A 20,551-nucleotide genomic window follows, 5' to 3' on the forward strand; every position below is an offset into this window, starting at 1 on the left:
TCAGTTTTCATTGTCTTTTTGCATCTAGAATTGCTGATGAAAAGTCTGATGATTATCTGATTCTTGTATTATTTTAGATAATCTGTTATTTTCTTCATGGGAAAGTTAAGACTTTGTTTTTTATCCTTGACATTCTGAAATTTAGCGCAATTTATGTAAGTAACTTTTCAGTTTATTTCTGCTTTTTGTATTTGTGTCATTTTATGTCAAGGTCTACAAAAATCCCTTACTTTTCTCAGTAATTATTTCTTCAGCTCTGCCCCTTTTATTCTTATGTCCATCTGTAGTTTTTCACTCTAACTGTTGAATTTTTTTTACTTATAAAATTGTTTTTTGTTTCAGTTTTTTTATAGTAGTTTATTTTTTGTTTCACGCTACAGTATTTTTTCTTGATTCATTGACTTTATTTTCAAAATCTTCTGTTTGTTTCATTAATCTTTTCCCTTAGGGATTAATTCTCTTTCTTTAACTTTGGTGCTTTTATGGTGGAATTATTTTCTTGTATTTGGTATTTATTGGTTGTCTCCTTATTGGTTTGTGGTGTTCCCATTAGTTTGTCGCTGAGTGCCGTATCTATTTAGCATATTCTACCTCTGTCGTTTGAGGATAGTGGTAGGATATACAAAGGGCACAGGGTGTGGGGCCTTCCTAATCCTCCAGCACGTTGTCATCTTCTCAGAGTGCCATTCTGCCTCTCAGGCCCAAGCTCCTCTGTGCACAGGGAAGCCTCATGGTTGAGCCTTCTTGGTATAAACTGCAGGTACATGGGAGTCTTGGAGAAAAAGAGAAGGCTGCTGTGTACCGGACTTTTCATGCTGAGGTGTCCCAACCATCACCACAAAAATTTCCCCAGGGTTCCTTGGAATTCACAATATATCTGCCCTTGGTATCTGCTTTTATAGGCAGTCCTTCATTTTGCACTGTGTTCTGGGGCTTCCTCTTTCATTCTTATATTCCTTGCACTTTTTAAGGATTCTTCCTAATTTCTAGTCAGTCGAAAACACCTTATTTTTCCACATTGTCATGTATATATACACATATAAACACACACACACACACACACACACACACAGGCGTGTGTATCTTTTCTGTCATTTGTAGGTATTTGGGGTGGGAAGAATGGCACATGTGCTCAGTCTGTTAAATCTTGACCTCAGATCTCCAGAGTGTGACTATTAAAATCTCTCAAAATGTCATGAGAATCTATTTACAACAACCTCCTTCGTTCTTTATAGTGTTGCATTTTAATTTGTTGCTACTTATAGGTAGATATAATGATATAAAGGTTATTATGAACATACCATTTCTACTGTAGTGGGTAACATTAAGTGGTATAAAATCACCAACGAGTCTACTGCTTTACAAAAGGTTATTTCTAGTTTTAGCTCATGCTTTTGAAACCCACTCATTCATCAGTTTATACTCTAAAAATGAATATATAAATATCCCTACTATAAATATTTACTCTATGCCAGCTTTGTGCTAGGCCACAGAGGTAAAAATATGACTACAATGTGCCCTCCACCACAGAGAATCTCAGTCTAGAGAGGGAAGCAAACTTATAAGCATATATATAATATGAGTGTTGTTCGTGTCAGGAGGGGAATAGATGAAGCAGCAGTTCTAGTCTGAAACTCTCTAATGTTCAGCACATTGAAATATTCCAGTTTCTTCGAATGTTTTTTACTATTGTATAGTTTCTGGATTTCCTCAGGGTTCTCTCAGTGAGATTCCTTGCCTACTATTCCTATGACTGTACATCTAGGAATTCAGGATTTTGCTAGATAAGGCTACATGAAGAGAAGAACTTCATATGGAGTGTTGGTTATCCAGGTCAGGTCTATAATGGGAAGGTATCTTACTAAGTTTTTCTTCGTAATTAATCTTTGTTTTCTTGCAGTGTTCATAGTTGGGATCATGTTACTCAGGGCCTGGTGGAACTCGGCTTCATTTTAATGGACTCCTATGGCCCAAAGAAGATTCTTGATGGAAAAGCTATTGACACCAGCTCAGGTCTTTCTAGAGTGTCTAACCAGCATGCCTGTAAGCTGGGAGCCAATATCCTGTTGGAAACTTTCAAGGTAAGACTCTAGTTTGGCAACCATTTCCTAATTTTGTTAAATTACAAATAGGGCATTAACCTGAGAGTTTAGGAGACAGGGCAGTTTAAGAATGTAGTAGTCTCCCAGAACAGAGATTGGGGTAGTAATTGAAATGTTATACACCCAGTTTAATGGAATGCTTATTTTCTCACTATAACAATTTTCCATTTACTCTAATTTCTGTTCTTTGGGACTATTTCTTAGAAATTTAAATATAAGTTAGCTTCCTCATGGCTTTCTCTTCTTCCTCCAAGCAGTGAAATTATTTCTGGGTTTAATTCCCTTATATAAAAAATAATCTTTAATTTTTTGTCTTTTTAGGGCTGTACCCGCGGCATATGGAGGTTCCCAGGCTAGGGGTCTAATCGTAACTGTACCTGCTGGCCTATTCTGCAGCTACAGTAACTCCAGATCCAAGCTGCATCTGTGACCTATACCGCAGCTCACGGCAATCCTGGATCCTTAACCCACTGAGCGAGACCAAGGATCAAACCCTTAACCTCATGGTTCCTGGTCGGATTCGTTTCCACTGCACCACGAGGGGAACTCCCAAAAAATAATCTGTTAGATCACAGTAGTACATCAAGCTTGAAGAATCATGCTATGGATTCATTGTTTTTGAAGAATCCAAAATGGGAATTTATAATGTTTTAATTCATTGCCATATTACAACTGTCATCTCAATCTTAATTTCTGAAATAGCTTTAAAAAATCATTTCCTTTCAAGTGAAAAAAAAATCATATCTGAGGCTAAACAAATTTGCTGTACTAGTGATTTCTCTAAGTAACAGTCTTCACATTCAGTTGTTCAGTGTATCTATACACTGAAAGTGTCTGCTGAAAATTTGGAGGCCAATTTAAAGGTAAATCTAGTGGATTTTTTTTTTTTTTTTTTGGTGGGGGGGCCCACATGTGGCATATGGAAGATCCCAGGCTAGGGGTTGAATTGGAGCTGCAGCTGCCTGCCTTCACCATAGCTACAGCAGCGCAGGATCCAAGCCATATCTGTGACCTATGCCACAGCTCACAGCAATGCTGGATCCTTAACCCACTAAGCGGGCCAAGGATCAAACCCTTATGGATATTAGTTTTGTTACCACTGAGCCACAACAAGAACTAATGTTTTGATCCAGAAATGTGAAGTGAACGCCATGTCCTTAAGTGTTGTAAGTGTGTAGATACATATGCCTCTTCTTAATAGTAATCTAATTAGAAACATTCTTAGAATAAGAGTTTTTAATAGTTTTTGTTTCTAAATTAGTCTTTTTTAAAACTAAGAAGATTCCACTTGATTTCACACAGATGTTGGCTTTATCAGGGTATCTGTAGAACATATAGTTTACTAATAATCTAATTATTAATCTGAGGTCTGGAAGAAATTAGTCTGTACCTCAGAGTAATGATGTTCAGGTAAGAAATGTAGCTAAAATTCAAGTAAAAATTCAGGTCTTTTAGGCAACTCCTCTGCTTCTAGAAACTGAAGAAGCGGTTGGTGAATATAGATTTTTAGGAATTTTCATAGGCTTTTACATTTTAAATTAAATTTGTGCTTACTATCAAATATGGATGTTGGCGTATAATGGGTACCTAAGTAGAATTATTTCTGTTTGATGCTGGGCCTTATATGTAGTTTCATGTGGTCCTCTTTTAGGCTCATAAATGTTTGCCCTGCTAATGAATTGTCTGAGCACTGAATGAGGGTAGAATTGAGTGATGTTTTCCAGATGATTCACACTATTATTTGTCTTTGAAATAAGTTTTCACAGTTTTACCCACATTCAAACTGTTCTTCATGCTGCCTAACACGCATTGATAAAATTGTAAGCTGAAACTCACCAAGGAATATTTTATTGGTTCTTCTGTTCTTTTTAGATCCATGAGATGATCAGACAAGAAATTCTAGAGCAAGTCCTGAACAGGGTTATTACCAGAGCATCGTCCCCGATCAGTCGCTTCTTAGGTATTGAATTTGGAAAAGGTGGATCAGCTTGTCAGGAGTATGTTCATTTAAATGTCAGAATGCTTTCGGTCCTAGGAAAAAAATTAATACATAATATTAAAAGTAATTTTATAAAAGATACTTTATAAAGTCTCTGATTATGATGCCAGTGAAACATAAATGCATTTATATTGTCTGGTTGTCAGGAAGGAATGAAGCGTAAAGAGTGAAACTTCTCTCGCATCAACATTCCCTCTTTTTTGTTTTCATACCTCTCAAGTGAGTGCTGTCCTCCTGCCACCACTAATGGACCTCCCATTCTCTTGACCCTTGATATTTTGACTTCAGTACTGGTTTCTTTGGTGACCTCTGAATTCTTTGCTCTTTTCACACGTATCTCCTAACGCCTCAATCCACTGGTCTTAACTTGGTCATCAGCATTCTTAGGTTCTCTGTCATTCTACACTGTTTGCAACTCCCCTGACGCTTTCTTAGGTAGATTCTCTGATAATTGTAATAGTTTACATCTTATGCTTGTGACCAGTTTTTCTTTTTCCTTTTCTCTCTTCTACCCTTAAATATCAGGGTTCTTCAAAGCTCTGTAGCTGACATTTTATTCTACTTTTTTCTTTCTTTACAGCTTAATGGACATATAATTGAAGTACAGTTATGTCCACATATTTAAAGTACGAAAGTTTGGTGGCTTTCACATGTATGCACCTGTGAAATGGGAACCATCCCCACAGTCAAAATGAACGTTTTCCTGATGCCTCTTTAGTTTGCTCTCCATCTTCTCTCCCTCCTCACTTCATCTCTAGTGTGGTTTGCTTTCTCTCAGTATGAATTAAATGCCATCTTAAAAATTTTATATAAATGGAATCCTTCCGTATGCACTCCCTTTTTGGTTGTGGTGTTCTGGGTTCTTTCACTTGGCATAATTCTTTTGAGATTTTTCAGTGAGCATCGCATGTATCAGTAGTTGACTTCTTTTTATTGTTAGTAATATTTCCTAATAATGAATATAACCACAATTTATTTGTCCACTCACCTGTGAATAGGTCTTTAGATTGTTTCTAGTTTGGGGCTATCATGAATAAAGCTGCTGTAAACATGGATGTGTAAGTCTTTCTGAAGACATATGCTTTCATTTCTATATAGAAACGCAGTGTCATAGAATGGGTACCCCATATGGTAGGTGTATGTTTAATAGTTTAAGAAACTGCTAGACTAGTTTCCAAAGTGGTTGTACCACTTTATATTCCTATCAGCAGTGTTTGTAGTTGACAAACTCTTTTTTTAGGGGAGCAGGGGGCATGGATATAACAGTTGATTTATTTCTTAGTAATGGCATCACTGAGGGGAAGAAGAAAGTGAGTATGGGGGAAATCAAATCCCTTTGTGGGAAGAGGCTCAAGCTGCCCAGATCCCTTGTTCCCTCCACACTTTGGGCGAGTGGGCGAGTAAAAGGGAAGAAGCAGGGGGTGATTGTTCAAGCTGAGTCAGCAAACGTACTGGTGGGTTATAGCCTGGGCCTGTGGAGAGAGGCCTCTGAGTGAATGCAAGTGATATACAAGTGACAACTGTCTATCATTTGAATATCATCTTTTTTAAATGTCCGCTCAAATCTTTTGTCTGTTTTTAAAAATTGAGTTGTTTGCCTTTTCATTATTGAGTTGTATGGCTTATTTATATATTCTAAATACAGGTTCTTTGTCCGATAAATGTTTTGTAAATGTTTTCTCCCAATCCGTGGGTTTTTTTTTAACTCAATAAGTTTTATTATATTTATAGTTGTACAATGACCATCACAACTCAATTTTATGGCATTTCCATCCCGAACCCCCAGCCTATCCCTCCCCCCACCCCAACCTGTCTCTTTTGGTAACCGTAACTTTTTCAAAGTCAATGAGTCATTTTCTCTTCTGCAAAGAAGTTCGTTGTATCTTTTTTTAGACTCCACATATAAGTGATAGCATATGATGTTTGTGCCGCACTGTCTGATTAACTTGACTTAGCACGATAATTTCTAGCTCCATCCATATTGCTACAAACATCATTATTTCATTCCTTTTTATGGCCGAGTAATATTCCATTGAGTATATATGTATGACATATTCTTACTCCACTCCTCGGTCAACTGACATTTGGGTTGCTTCCACATCTCGGTCAACTGACATTTAGGTTGCTTTCACATCTTGGCGATTGTATACAGTGCTGCAATGAACACTGGGGTATGTGTACATTTTTGAGTCATGGTTTTCTCTGGATAGATGCCCAGGAGTGGGAGTGGTGGATCAAATGGTAATTCCATTTTTAGTTTTTTGAGGAATCTCCATACTGGTTTCCATAGTGGTTGCACCAATTTACATTCCCTCCAACAGTGTAAGAGGATTTTTTTCCACACCCTCTCCAGCACTTTTTGTTTGTAGATTTTTTGACGATGGCCATTCTGGCTGGTGTAAGGTGGTACCTCACAGTAGTTATGGTTTGCATTTCTCTAATAATTAGTGATGTTGAACATTTTTTCATGTGTTTTTTGGCCGTCTCTATGTCTTCTTTAGAGAACTGTTTAGATCTCTGCCCATTTTTTGATGGGGTTGTTTATATTTTTTGGTATTGAGCTGCAGAAGGTGTTTATAAATTTTGGAGATTAATCCCTTGTCATTCACTTCATTTGCAAATATTTTCTCCCATTCTGTGGATTGTCTTTTTGTTTTGTTTTGGGTTTCCTTTGCTGTGCAGAAACTTTTAAGTTTAATTAGATCCCATTGTATTTATTGTCATTACTCTAGGAGTAATGCTGTGGATTTGAGAAGATAATTGCTGTGGTTTATGTCAGTGTTCAGCCTGTGTTTTCCTCTAAGAGTTTTATAGTGTCTGGTCTTATATCTAGGTCTTTAATCCATTTTGAGTTTATTTTTGTGTCTGGTGTTAGGGATGTTCTCATTTCATTCTTTTACATGTAGCTGTCCAGTTTTCCCAGCACCACTTATTTAAGGGGCTGTCTTTTCTCCATCATATTTTCTTGCCTCCTTTGTCATAGATTAGTTGACTGTAGGTATGTGGGTTTAATCCTGGGCTCTCTATCCTGTTCCACTGATCTACGTTTCTGTCTTTGTGCCAGTGCCATACTGTTTTGATGACCAGCTTTGTAGTGTAGTCTAAAGTCAGGGAACCTGATTCATCCAGCTCCATTTGTCTTTCTCCGGATGGCTTTGGCTATACTGGGTCTTCTGTGCTTACAAACAAACTAAAATATTTTCTTCTGGTTCTGGAGTTCCCGTCGTGGCACAGTGGTTAACGAATCCGACTAGGAACCATGATGAGGTTGTGGGTTCAATCCCTGCCCTTGCTTAGTGGGTTAAGGATCTGGCATTGCCATGAGCTGTGGTGTAGGTTGCAGATGCGGCTCGGATCCTGTGTTGCTGTGGCTCTGGCGTAGGCCGTTGGCTACAGCTCTGATTCGACCCCTAACCTGGGAACCTTCATATGCCGCGAGAGCAGCCCAAGAAATGGCAAAAAGACAAAAAAAAATTTTTTCTTGTGGTTCTGGACCCAACAATGTTCTTGGTAATTTGATAGGGATTGCATTGAATCTGTAGATTGCCTTGGGTGGTATAGTCATTTTGACAATATTGATTCTTCCAACCCAAGAGCATGGTTATGTCTTTCCATCTGTTTGTGGCATCTTTGATTTTGTTCATCAGCGTCTTACAGTTTTCAGAGTACAGGTCTTTTGTCTCTTTAGGTAGGTGTATTCCTAGGTGTTTTATTCTTTTTGATGTGATGGTAAATGGGATCGTTTCCCTAATTTCTCTTTCTGATCTTTTGTTGTTAGTATCTAGAAATGCAGTGCCTTTCTGTGTATCCTGCAACTTTACCAAATTCGTTGATGAGCTCTAACAGTTTTCTGGTAGCATCTTTAGGATTTTCTAGGTATAGATCATGTCATCTGCAGATAGTGATAGGTTTACTTCTTTCTTTCCAATTTGGATTCTTTTTATTTCTTTTTCTTCTCTGATTGCTGTGACTAGGACTTCCAAAACTATATTGAATAGTAGTGAAAGTGGACATACTTGTCTTATCCCTGATCTCGGCAGGAATTCTTTCACCTTTTCACCATTGAGAATGATGTTAGCTGTGGGTTTGTCATGTATAGCCTTTATTATGTTGAGGTAGGTTCCCTCTATGCCCATTTTCTGAAGGGTTTTTATCAGAAATGGGTGTTGGATTTTGCCAAAGGCTTTTTCTGCATCTATTGAGAGGATCATATGGTTTTTATTCTTCAGTTTGTTAATGTGGTGTATCACACTGATGGATTTGTGGATATTGAAGAACCCTTGCATCCCTGGCATGAATCCCACTTGATCCTGATGTACAATCCTTTTAATGTATTGTTGGATGGGGTTTGCTAGTATTTTGTTGAGGATTTTTGCATCTATGTTCATCAGTGAAATTGGCCTGTGATTTTCTTTTTTTTGTGGCGCCTTTGTCTGGTTTTGGTATCAGGGTGCTGGTGGCCTTATAGAATGAGTTTGGGAGTGTTCCTTCCTCTGCAATTTTTTGGAATCATTTCAAAAGGATAGTTGTTGGCTCTTTAAATGTTTGATAGAATTTGCCTGTGAAACCATTTGGTCCTGGACTTTTGTTTGTTGAAAGTTTGTGTTTTTTGGTTTTTTTTTTGTTTTTTTGCTTTCTAAGGCTGCGCTCGTGGCATATAGAGGTTCACAGACTAGGGGTTGAATTGGAGCTGCAGCTGCCAGCCTACACCACAGCCATAGCAGTGTGGTATCTGAGCTGTGTCCGCAACCTACACCACTGCTCATGGCAACACGGGATCCCCAACCCACTGAGTGAGGCCAGGGATCAAACCCACATCCTCATGGATACTAGTCAGATTCGTTTCCACTACGCCACAATGGGAACTCCTGTTGGAAATTTTATAATCAGTTTCAGTTTCAGAACTTGTGATTGTTCTGTTCATCTTTTCTGTTTCATCTTGGTTTAGTCTTGAAAGATTGTACTTTTCTAAGAATTTGTCCATTTCTTCTAGGTTGTCCATTTTATTGGCATGTAGTCACTTGTAGTAGTCTCTTATGATCCTTTGTGTTTCTGTGATGGCTGTTGTAACTTCTTTTTCATTTCTAATTTTATTGATTTGAGTCCTCTCTTTTTTTTCTTGATTGGTCTGGCTAAGGGTTTATCAATTTTGTTGATCTTTTCAAAGAACCACCTTTTAGTTTCATTGATCTTTTCTATGGTTTTCTTCATTTCTATTTCATTTATTGCTGCTCTAATCTTTATGATTTCTTCCGCTAACTTTGAGTTTCGGCTCTTCTCTCTCTGGTTGCTTTAGGTATAAAGTTAGGTTGTTTATCTGAGCTTTTTCTAGTTTCCTGAGGTAGCCTTGTATTCCTGTAAACTTCCCTCTTAGAACTGTTTTTGCTGCATTCCATAGGTTTTGGATTATTGTGTCTTTGTTGTCATTTGCTTCTAGGTAATTTTTAATTTCTTCTCTGATTTCTTCAGTGATGCATTGGTTGTTTAGTAGCATATTGTTTTGTCTCCACGTGTTTGTATTTTTTGCAATTTTTTTTCTCTTTGTCTTTAATTTTGGTCAGTTTGATTAATATGTGTTTTGGGGTGTTTCTCTTTGGGTTTATTTTATATGGTGCTCATTGTGCTTCCTGGATTTGAGTGAGTGATTCCTTTCCCATAATAGGGAAGTTTTTGGCTGTTACCTCTTAAAATAAAATATTGTCTCTGGCCCTTTCTCTTTCTTCTCCTTCTGGCACCCCTATAATACGGATATTGGTGCATCTAAAAGTTGTCCCAGGAGTTCCTGTCGTGGCTCAGCAGAAACGAATCCGACTAGGAACCATGAGGTTGTGGGTTCGATCCCTGGCCTGGCTCAGTAGGTTAAGGATCCAGCATTGCCATGAGCTGTGTGGCGTAGGTCACACACGTGGCTCGGATCCCACGTTGCTGTGGCTTTGGTGTAGGCTGGCAGCTGTAGCTCCGATCAGACCCCTAGCCTGGGAACCTCCACATGCCTCTAGTGCAGCCCTAAAAAAAAATAAATAAATAAAAATAAAAGTTGTCCCAGAGTTCTCCTGTCTTCATTTCTTTGCAGTCTTTTTTCTCTCTTCTGTTCCACGTCAGTGATTTCCACCAGTCTATCTTGCACCTTGCTTATTTGTTCTTCTGCCTCCTCTATTCTGCTATTGGTTGCTTTTAATGAATTTTTTATTTCAGTTATTGTGTTTTGCATCTCTGCTTGCTTAATCTTTGCTCAGTGTTTCTTGCTCAGCCTTTTGTATCTCTGCTTGCTTAGTCTTTTCTCAGTGTTTCTTGCTCAGCCTTTGCTTCCAGTTGGTTTCCATGATCTTGAATTATCTTTACTATCATCAGTCTAATGTCTTCAGGTCACTTAGCTATTTTTCTGTTTTTTTTTTTTTTTTTCTTGCTCCCTTATGAGTCATAATTTTCTGCCTTTTCATTTTGTATAGATTTTTGCTGTGGTCTCCTTTTTGCAGACAATAGAATTGTAGCCTCTCTTGCTTCTGATGTCTGTCCCCCTTGTGACTGAAGTTGGTACAGGGGCTTGCTATAGGCTTCCTGACAGGAAGAACTGGTCCTGCCCACTGGATTCTTATCCCTCTGGTGGGTGGGGCTTTGTCTCTGGGTGAGATTAGAGGGCTGTGTGCCTTGGGGTCTTCAGGCAGCCTGTTTGCTGATGGGTGGTGTTGTGTTCCCACCTGGTTTGTTCCCACCTGGGGCTTCTCAGTCCTGATGGGTGGGGCCATGTTTTTCCAAAGTGGTCATCTCTAGAGGAGCTCACACTGATGATTATTCCAGAGACCTTTGCTTCCAATGTCCTTCCCCACAGTGAACCACAGTCACCCCGTTTTCCCAGGGATTCTCCAAGAACCGCAGTCAGATCTGAACCAGATCCCTTTGGAATCTCTGATTTGCCCTGGGACCCAGTGCCCATGAAAGCCTGTGTGCACCTTTCAAGAATGGGGTCTCTGTGTTCCCCAGTCCCATGGGGGTCCTGTGCACAAGCCCCTCTGGCCCTCAACACCAAATGCTCTAGGGGTTCCTTCTTCCCAGTGCCAGATCCCCAGGCATGGGCACTGGACATGGACCTTGGAACTCTCACTCCTGAGGTTGAGCCTCTGTGATATAGTTACTTTCCAGTCTGTGGCCTGCCCACCCTGTGGATATGGGGTTTCTTATATCGTATAATCATTCCTCCGACTGTCTTTTTTTTTTTTTAACTCAGTGAATTTTACTATGTTTGTAGTTGTACAACCATCATCACATCCCAATTTTACAACATTCCCATCCCTCCACCCCTCAACATGTCTCCCTGGGAAACCATAAGTTTTTCAAAGTCTGTAAGTCAGTTTCTGTTCTTCAAATAGGTTTGTTGTGTCCTTTTTTTAGATTCCACATACAAGTGATAGCATATGATATTTGTGTCTCATCATCTAACTTCACTTAGCATGATAATTTCTAGGTCCATCCATGTTGCTGCAAATGCCATTATTTCATTCCTTTTTATGGCTGGGTAATATTCTGTCGAATATATGCACCACATCTTCTTTATCCACTCCTCTGTCAGTGGACATTTAGGTTGCTTCTGTGTCTTGGCTATTGCATAGAGTGCTGCAGTGAATATTGGAGTACATGTCCCTCCTACCGTCTTTTTTTTTCTGCCTTTTCTAGGGCCACACCCATGGCATATGGAGGTTCCCAGGCTAGGGGTCCAATTGGAACTGTAGCCACCAGCCTACACCACAGCCACAGCAACTTGGGATCTGAGCCATGTCTGCAACCTACACCACAGCTCACGACAACACCAGATCCTTAACCTACTGAGCAAGGCCAGAAATTGAACCTGCATCCCCAGGGGTCCTAGTCAGGTTGCTTAGCTGCTGAGCCACAAAGGGAACTCCCCTCCTACCGTCTTGATGCAGCCTTCTTTTTGTCTTCCTGAGTAAGATATCTTTCCTGGTTGTAGGATATCTGTTTGGTTGAAGGTTGTTCAGCACTTGGATGTAATTGTGTTGCTTTTATGAGAGAAGGTACACTCCAGTCCTCCTCCTCTACCATCTTAATCTCGTCTCCCCCCGCATCACTGTTTCTTGACTGCTCTTCCTTTGTTTCTTCCCCTGTCTGTGGTTTGACTTTAATTTTTGTAGCAGTGTCATATGAAGAGCAAAATAAATTTCTTTCTTGCTGCACCTGCATGTGGAAGTTCCTAGGCCAGGGATCAAACCTGTCCCACAGTAGTAACCGAGCCACAGCAGTGACAATGCCAGATCCTTAATCCCTAAGCCACCAAGGAACTCCCAAGAGCACATATTTTTAATTTATCTGTTAACGGTTCATCAGTTTCTTTGTATAGTTCTTGCTTTTTATGTCATGTATTAAAACCTTTGCCAAACCCAAGATCACTACAATTTTCTCCTATGTTTTCTACTAGAAGCTTTACGGTTTCAGTTCCTATACTTAGATCTGTGACACGTTTTTGGTAAATTTTGTATATGGTGTGAGGTAACAGGGTTCACTTTTTTGCTTGTGGCTAGCTGGTTGGTTCAGCACAATTTTATGATGATTACCTTTTCTTCATTGAGTACCATGGCATTGTTACTGAAACCACTACCATATGTGTGTGGGTCTATTTTATTTTATTTTTTTGCTTTTTCTTAGGGCTGCACCCACGGCATATGGAGGTTCCCAGGCTAGGGGTCTAATTGGAGCTATAGCTGTCGGCCTGTGCCACAGCCACAGAAACGCAGGATCCGAGCTGTGTCTGCAGGGTACACCACAGCTTGTGGTAACGGCGGATCCTTAGCCCACTGAACGAGGCCAGGGATTGAACCTGCAACCTCATGGTTCCTAGTCGGATTTGTTTTTGCTGCGCCATGACAGGAGCTCAATGTGGATTTATTTTAAGAATGTCTTCTGTTCCAATGAACTGCGTGTCTCTTCGTGTCTTGATTACTGTAGCTTTATATTGAGACTTAAAATATTGTAAAAATTCTTTAACTTTGTTCGTTTTCAAAATGGTTTTGTCTATTCTAGGTCTTTTGCATTTCCAAATAAATTTTCTAATCAGTAAGTTTTTTAAAACGTCTGCTCAAGTTTTCGTGGAGATTGCCTCACATCTGTGAATTGATTTGGGAGAGAACTGGCATCTTAACAATATTGAGCCTTCTAACTGATGAACACAACATATCTCTCCTTTTATTTAGATCTGTCTTCAGTTTCAGCAGTGTTTTGTAGTTTTCAGTGTATGGAACTTGCATATCTTTTGTCAGTTTAGCTCTAAGTAATTCATTTTTTTAGACACAGTTATAAGTGGCATTTTAAAAAAAATTCAATTTCTGATTATTTGCTACCATGTAGAAATAGTTGCATTTTTAATATTGACCTTATATTCTGCAGCCATGCTAAGCCCACTTACTAGTTGTAGTAGCTTTTTGGCAATTCATTAGGATTTTCTACATAGAAATCATATCATCTGTAAATCTAGACATTCCTCATATCAGTAATTTGTCTTTTTTCTTTTTCTTTTTTTTTTTTTCCTTTTCTAGGGCCACTTCCCGCGGCATATGGAGGTTCCCAGGCAAGGGGTCTAATCAGAGCTGTAGCCGCCGGCCTACGCCACAGCCACAGCAACAGCAACACGGGGTCCGAGCCACATCTGTGATCTACACCACAGCTCATGGCAATGCCGGATCGTTAACCCACCGAGCAAGGCCAGGGATCGAACCCACCACCTCATGGTTTCTAGTCAGGTTCGTTAACCACTACGCCACGGCGGGAACTCCTTCTTTTTTCTTTTTCAATCTGGCTTAGAAGCTTGTCAATTTTCCTAATTTTCCAGAAATAAGATTTTAGTTTGAATTTTCTCAGTTGCTTTTTGTTTTCAACTTCACCAGATTCTGCTTTTTATTACTTCTTTTGCTTGCTTTGGGTTTATCTTGCTGTTTTAAGTGGTTGGAAAAAAATCAAAAGAAGAATTGATACATGAAAATGTTAGTTTTCAGAGTTCATAAAATACAGTATTATTGGAATGCAGCCATGCTCAATTGTTCATGTGTTGTCTATCTTGCTTATACATACACTGTACCAGCAGAGTTGAGTTGTGACACATACCACATGGCCCCTTACGCCTAAAAAGTTATTGTATGGCCTTTGTTAGAAAAAAATGTGCCAGGAGTTCCCGTCGTGGCGCAGTGGTTAACGAATCCGACTAGGAACCATGAGGTTGCGGGTTCGGTCCCTGCCCTTGCTCAGTGGGTTAACGATCCGGTGTTGCCGTGAGCTGTGGTGTAGGTTGCAGATGCGGCTCGGATCCCGCGTTGCTGTGGCTCTGGCGTAGGCGGGTGGCTACAGCTCCGATTCGACCCCTAGCCTGGGAACCTCCATATGCCGCGGGAGCGGCCCAAGAAATAGCAACAACAACAACAACAACAAAAAAGACAAAAGACAAAAAAAAAAAAAAAAGTGCCATCTTCTGGTCTATTATATTTTACCTAGATAATTCATATTGCTATTTTTTCCTTCCTGATGTATGAAGGTTCCTTTTGTTTGTGTGAAGAGTTTTGGCTACAAATTCCATTCTTTTAATAGAAGTTGGGCTATTCAGGTTACCTGAATCTTCTGAGTGAACTTTGGTAATTTATGTCTTTCAAGGAATTTGACCATTTCATCTTAGCAAATTTATTATGACGAAGTTGTTCAGAATATTCCTTTTTATGTCTCCAGGATCTCTATTTATGTTCCCTTTCTTACTGCTGAAAGTCGTTATTTGCATCTTCTCTCTTTTTCCTGATGAGTCTAACAAGAGATTTATCAGTTTTATTGATTTTTCTCCAAGAATCAGTTTTTGGTTTCATAAAATTTCTCTGCTTTTTCCTGTTTTCAGTTTTACCAATTTGTGCTCTTTTTTGTTTCCTTTCTGCTGCTTACTTTGGGTTTAATCTGTGCTTTCTTGGGTTAAAAGCTTATGTCATTAATTTGAGGCCTTTGTTTCTTTTCAATACAAGCATTAAACTGTAAATTTCCCTCTAAACATTGCTTTAGCTGCATCCCATAAATTTTATTTTTATTCCATCCAGTCACTCAATTTCCCACGTGATTTGTTCTGTAACCTGTGCATTATTTAGAAGTGTTTTGTTTAGTTTTCAAGGATTTGGATTTTCCAGATTTCCTGTTATTGATTTTTATTTGTTACTTTAAAACATACTTTATATGATGTGACGTTTTAAAAATTTGTTGGAACTTATTTTATTCTTAGAATATGGTCCATTTTGATAAATACTCTACATGTTATTGAAAATAATATGTGTTCTGTTGTTAGGTAGTTTTCTATATCACTGAAGTCAGATTATTCAAGTCTTCCATATTCTTGCTGATTTTCTAATTTTTCTGTTAACTATTAAGAAAGGAGTGTTGACAGAGAACTGTGTTCAATATCCTGTGATAAGCCATAAAGGAAAAGAATATGAGAAAGAATATATATGTATAAGTGAGTCACTTTGCTGTACAACAGAAATTAACACAACATTGTAAATCAACTATACTTTAATAAAGTTAAAAAAAAAAGAGGAATTCCCGTTGTGGCGCAGTGGTTAACGAATCCGACTAGGAACCATGAGGTTGCGGGTTCGATCCCTGCCCTTGCTCAGTGGGTTAAGGATCCAGCGTTGCTGTGAGCTGTGGTGAAGGTTGCAGACGCAGCTTGGATCCTGCGTTGCTGTGGCTCTGGCATAGGCCGGTGGCTCCAGCTCCGATACAACCCCTAGCCTGGGAACTTCCATATGCCGCTGGAGCGGCCCAAGAAATAGCAAAAAGACGAAAAAAGAAAAGAAAAAAAAAGGAGTGTCGAAATTTCTGACTTCGTATTTATAGAAATGTCTATTTCTTTCAGTTCTATCAGTTTTTGCTTCAGGTATTTTAAAACTGTTACTGGGGCATCCATTTAGGATTGTAATGTCTCTTGGTTAATGGATCCACTAATTGTTATGAAATGACCTTTTCGTTCTTGGTAATATTCTTTACTCTGAAGTCTACTTTGATATTAATATAACTTCTTCAGCTTTGTTTTGATCAGTATTAACATGGTATATTTTTTGCATCTTTTTAGTTTTAACTATTTATGTCTTTATAGTTATAAGTAATGTACAATTTTATTTTGCCTTTTTTTTTTTTTTTTGGTTGCACCCATGACATGTAGACATTTCCTGGCCAGGGACTGAATCTGCACCAGAGCTGTGACCCAGCTTGCTATAGTGACAACACTGGAACCTTAATCCACAGTGCCACACAACCACTCCTCGTGTTACTTTTTAGAGGACATTTTCACTGGGCATAGAATTCTGGATTAACATTTTTTTCTTTTTAGTACTTTGAAGATTTTAAGATTGCTCAACCGTCTTTGGGCTTTCATCATTTCCAGTGAAAAGGCTGCTTTCACTCTCATCTTGGGTCCTTTATATGTTTTTTCTTTTTAGATTTTCTCTTTTTCAGTGGTTTTATGCAATTTGATTATGTGCTTTAGGGTAGTTTCCTTCGTGCTTCTTGTGGTTGGGGTTTGTCAGCCTTCTTGGATCTCTTAAGTTATGGTTTTCATCAAGTTTGAAAATTCTGAAGGTATTTTTTCTTCAAAATTTGTTTTATGTCATCTTCATCCTTACCTTTTTTTTTTTGTCTTTTTTTTTTTTTTTTGTCTTTTGTTGTTGTTGCTATTTCTTGGGCCGCTCCCGCGGCATATGGAGGTTCCCAGGCTAGGGGTTGAATCGGAGCTGTAGCCACCGGCCTACGCCAGAGCCACAGCAACACGGGATCCGAGCTGCGTCTGCAACCTACACCACAGCTCACAGCAACGCCGGATCGTTAACCCACTGAGCAAGGGCAGGGACCGAACCCGCAACCTCATGGTTCCTAGTCGGATTCGTTAACCACTGCGCCATGACGGGAACTCCCCATCCTTACCTTTATAGTTAACATGGGTTACCTATGGGTTACTTTCTCTCTCTCTCTCTCTCACATGCAGAGGCTTCTGGGACTCTGCTTACACATATGTTAAGTAGCCTTAAGTTGTCATGCAGTTCACAGATGACCTCTTTTTCATCTTTTTTACTCTGTGTTTTATCTTAGTTTATATTGCTATAAATGCAGATTCCCAGATCTTCTGCTTTTGATCTCATCCAATAAAATTTCATTTTTAGACGTTTGATTTGTCTTTCATATCTTCCCTCCCTCTTGTTATCATGCCTCCCTGACCTTCTTGAACATGACATGTATTTATTTTGGTTCTTTTAATGTCCTTCTCTACTAATTCTATCACTTCTGATCTGTTTTTATTGGTGTACTTCCTCTTCATCTTGAGTTGTGTTTTCCTGCTTCTTTGCATCAATAATTTTTGATAGGGTGGCAGACACTGTGAATTTCACATTGTTGGTTTGCTGGATTTTTTTCTTGTCTTTTCTATAGGGCCGTACCCGAGGCATATAAGGGTCCAATTGGGGCTATAGCTGCCAGCCTACGCCAGAGCCACAGCAATGCAGGATCCCAGCCATGTCTGCGACCTATACCACAGCTCACGGCAACGCCGAATCCTTAGCCCACTGAGCAAGGCCAGGGATCAAAGCCGAAACCTCATGGTTCCTCGTTGGATTATTTAACCACTGAGCCATGACGGGAACTCCTGGATTTTTTTTTCTTCAATATTCTTGAGCTTTAAATTTTGGGGGGAGTTCCCATTGCAGCTCAGTGGTAATGAACCCGAGTAGTATTCATGAGGACACAGGCTTGATCCCTGGCCTTGCTCAGTGGGTTAAAGGATCTGGTGTGGTATAGGTTGCAGACAGGCTTGGATCCCATGTTGCCGTGGCTGTGGTGTAGGCCAGTGGCTACAGCTACAATTCAGCCCATAGTCTGGGAATTTCTACAGCCCATATACCTCAGGTGCGGCCCTTAAAAAAAAAAAAAAATTTTTTTTTTCTTTTTTGAAAGCATTTAACCCTTTTGATGATTGTGTTTGTGTTGTATTAGGTAAGACCAGACAACCTTTAATCTAGGCCTAATTTGGTTCTACAACTAAAGCAGTGCCTTTCTGAATATTCATCCTTGTATATTATGAGGTGTCTCCACTGTGGTTGTTGTAAATGTGGATTATTTCCTGTCCTCTTTGACCTCTGAGAATGGATTTGCCTGCTCCTTGACAGCAATTCTTCCCTCGGCTTCAGGTAGTTTTCTCACACACATGCACTGACAAGCACGCAGCTGACATACAAGGGTAGCTCCCTGTACATCTCCAGCATGCTTTCCATACAGCGCTCTGTCCTGTAAATTCTCGCTGTCTTGGCTTTCCTGAATTCTCACCTCTGTCCCTTTGGCTCAGGAAGACTACTGGATTCTGAGTTTCCCCTCTCTGTGATGCTGCCTAGAAACTCTCTGGGTGGTAAAATGGGCCAGTTATAAGACTCCTCGTTTATTTTCCTTTCCTCAGGGATCATTGTCTGTAGTGCTTTTTGTCTAGTGCCTAAAAAGTATTGTTTCATATACTTTGGCTTATAGATGTTTAAAGTGGGAAGATAAATCTGGTCACTGTTACTCCATAAAAAGTGTCTGTTCTCTTTTTATGTTTTTTTACTTGTAGATATCATACCTGTTCTCACGATTTCAGTTATTTTCGTGGACTTTTGTGGGCATGGCTCCCAAATCTTTATGTCAAGACTCTCCTCTTTCCTTAGTTTCAAATCTTTCATTCCTGCTAAATGATTATTTCCATTTAGTTTTCCTTTCTTTCCTTTTATTTCAAATGTAGTATAGTTTCCCTTAAACAAATTCCCCTTTCCATTGTCCCTATTTCTGTTATCTGAAATGCAACTCTCGGAGTCCCAGAGCCTGAAATTCCTTCTAATATTCTAAAATGCACTTGGTACCTAAGTGTCATCTTTTTTCCCCCCTCATAATGTTGTCTTTTTTATACCCTCCTCCCACACACACCTATTGCCTGTAACCTTGCATGTAGACTACTGCCACAGCTTCCGAACTGGTTTCCCTGCTTTCTTTTCTCTCTGTAGCAATTCATTTGCATGTTGCTACCAGATCAGTATTGCTGAAATAACACTCGGTCACTCAGAAATCACCAATACCTTCTTTTGTAAATTATCAGCTCTTTATCTTGGTATTTAAAGTCCTTGACGATTTGATCCAACCCACCTTTCCAACATTAGCTTCCGTAATTTACTTTCCTGAATCCTTCCCCCTATGTCCACTGAGTTCCCCACCATCCTCTGAGAATGCCTTACACTCATCTTTCCTGTTCTCTTACTCATACTCTTCCCTTTCCAGGTGGTAGTCCTTTCCAGTTCTCCGTGCATCTAAATGTTACCCATGTTGTAGAATCCAGCTGAAGTTCCTTCTCTTTGCTCTCCTAAAGCAACTCACAATGATCTCTTCTTTTGAACTCCTTTTTTAAACTCTTTTCTTTACCTTTTGCTAGATAATAAACTATGTTTGGAATTATTAGATATTTGATATCCTTATATTATTCTTTCATTCTTTTAAAATATTTTTTTCTTGACTTCCAACTAAATTAATATTCTTGAAGGAAAAGAGACCATGTTTTTCACTTTTATATATTCCTTATAGGACCATATTATGCTTGCACATAGTAAAAATTCATAAAAAAGTATTGATTTATTTCAACTTGGAAATAAGACAGTGTGTGCTGCTTGTTCAGGCAGTATATAATAGGTTTCTTCCTTTCCTTTAGACTTTAATTTTTGTAGTCCTATACTATTGCTGGAAGAAATTTTAAAGTATCACTAAAATTTCATTGACCTTAAAAGTATTAGGATCAGTAAAAATCTGTATTGCAGTGTACTTGAATTATTTGAGAAACAAAAAATTTTTACTATTTCTTTCCCCATATTTATGTTACTTTACTTGAAACCCTTAGTTATTTGAGGCAACTGATTCTAGATTTTGTTTTTCAGACCTGCTTTCAGATATCATCGTGCATTCACCCTTAGTTCTTCAGAGTTGTTCTTCTAAAATCACAGAAACTTTTGACTATCTGTCCTTCCTGCCCCTTCAGACTGTACAGGGGCTGCTGAAGGCAGTGCAGGTAAGTCTTCTGACTCCTAAGGAGCTTTGCCACAGCAGAAGTGGAACTGTCTAGTAGAAGTCCAATGTGTTTCTTCATAAACATGATATCTGTTTCCCTTCACTGTAAAACACAAAACTGAATTAAAAGGGCAGGAGCACTGAGCTAGACCCTGTGTTCCAAGTTTACCCCCTTCATAGTATTATTATTCTCTCTCATTTGGTTCATTTCAGTGAACCAAAGTTAGTGAAGTAATTGAAAGGCTCTTAGAAATTTTTTTGTTTGTTTGTTTGTTTTTTAGGGTCGCACCCATGGCATGTGGAGGTTCCCAGGCTAGGGATCGAATTGGAGCTGTAGCTGCCAGCCTACACCACA

General features: G+C 39.2%; 1 protein-coding gene across 1 annotated transcript in view; it reads left to right on the top strand.

Moving 5' to 3' along the window:
* FANCI (FA complementation group I) overlaps positions 1 to 20,551 on the top strand; it is a 78,930-nt gene that overhangs the window by 26,447 nt on the left and 31,932 nt on the right. The window contains exons 13-15 of the mRNA XM_001926870.7: positions 1,901 to 2,081; positions 3,975 to 4,062; positions 20,067 to 20,197. Of these exons, the coding sequence (XP_001926905.3) occupies positions 1,901 to 2,081; positions 3,975 to 4,062; positions 20,067 to 20,197 (400 nt within the window). The remainder of the gene's footprint in view (positions 1 to 1,900; positions 2,082 to 3,974; positions 4,063 to 20,066; positions 20,198 to 20,551) is intronic.

This window comes from Sus scrofa, chromosome 7 (assembly GCF_054392235.1).
Source record: "Sus scrofa isolate SSC_HxYL_T2T_F1_AM1 chromosome 7, Sscrofa_HxYL_maternal_Yorkshire_Landrace_v2.0, whole genome shotgun sequence".
Classification (NCBI taxonomy): domain Eukaryota; kingdom Metazoa; phylum Chordata; class Mammalia; order Artiodactyla; family Suidae; genus Sus; species Sus scrofa.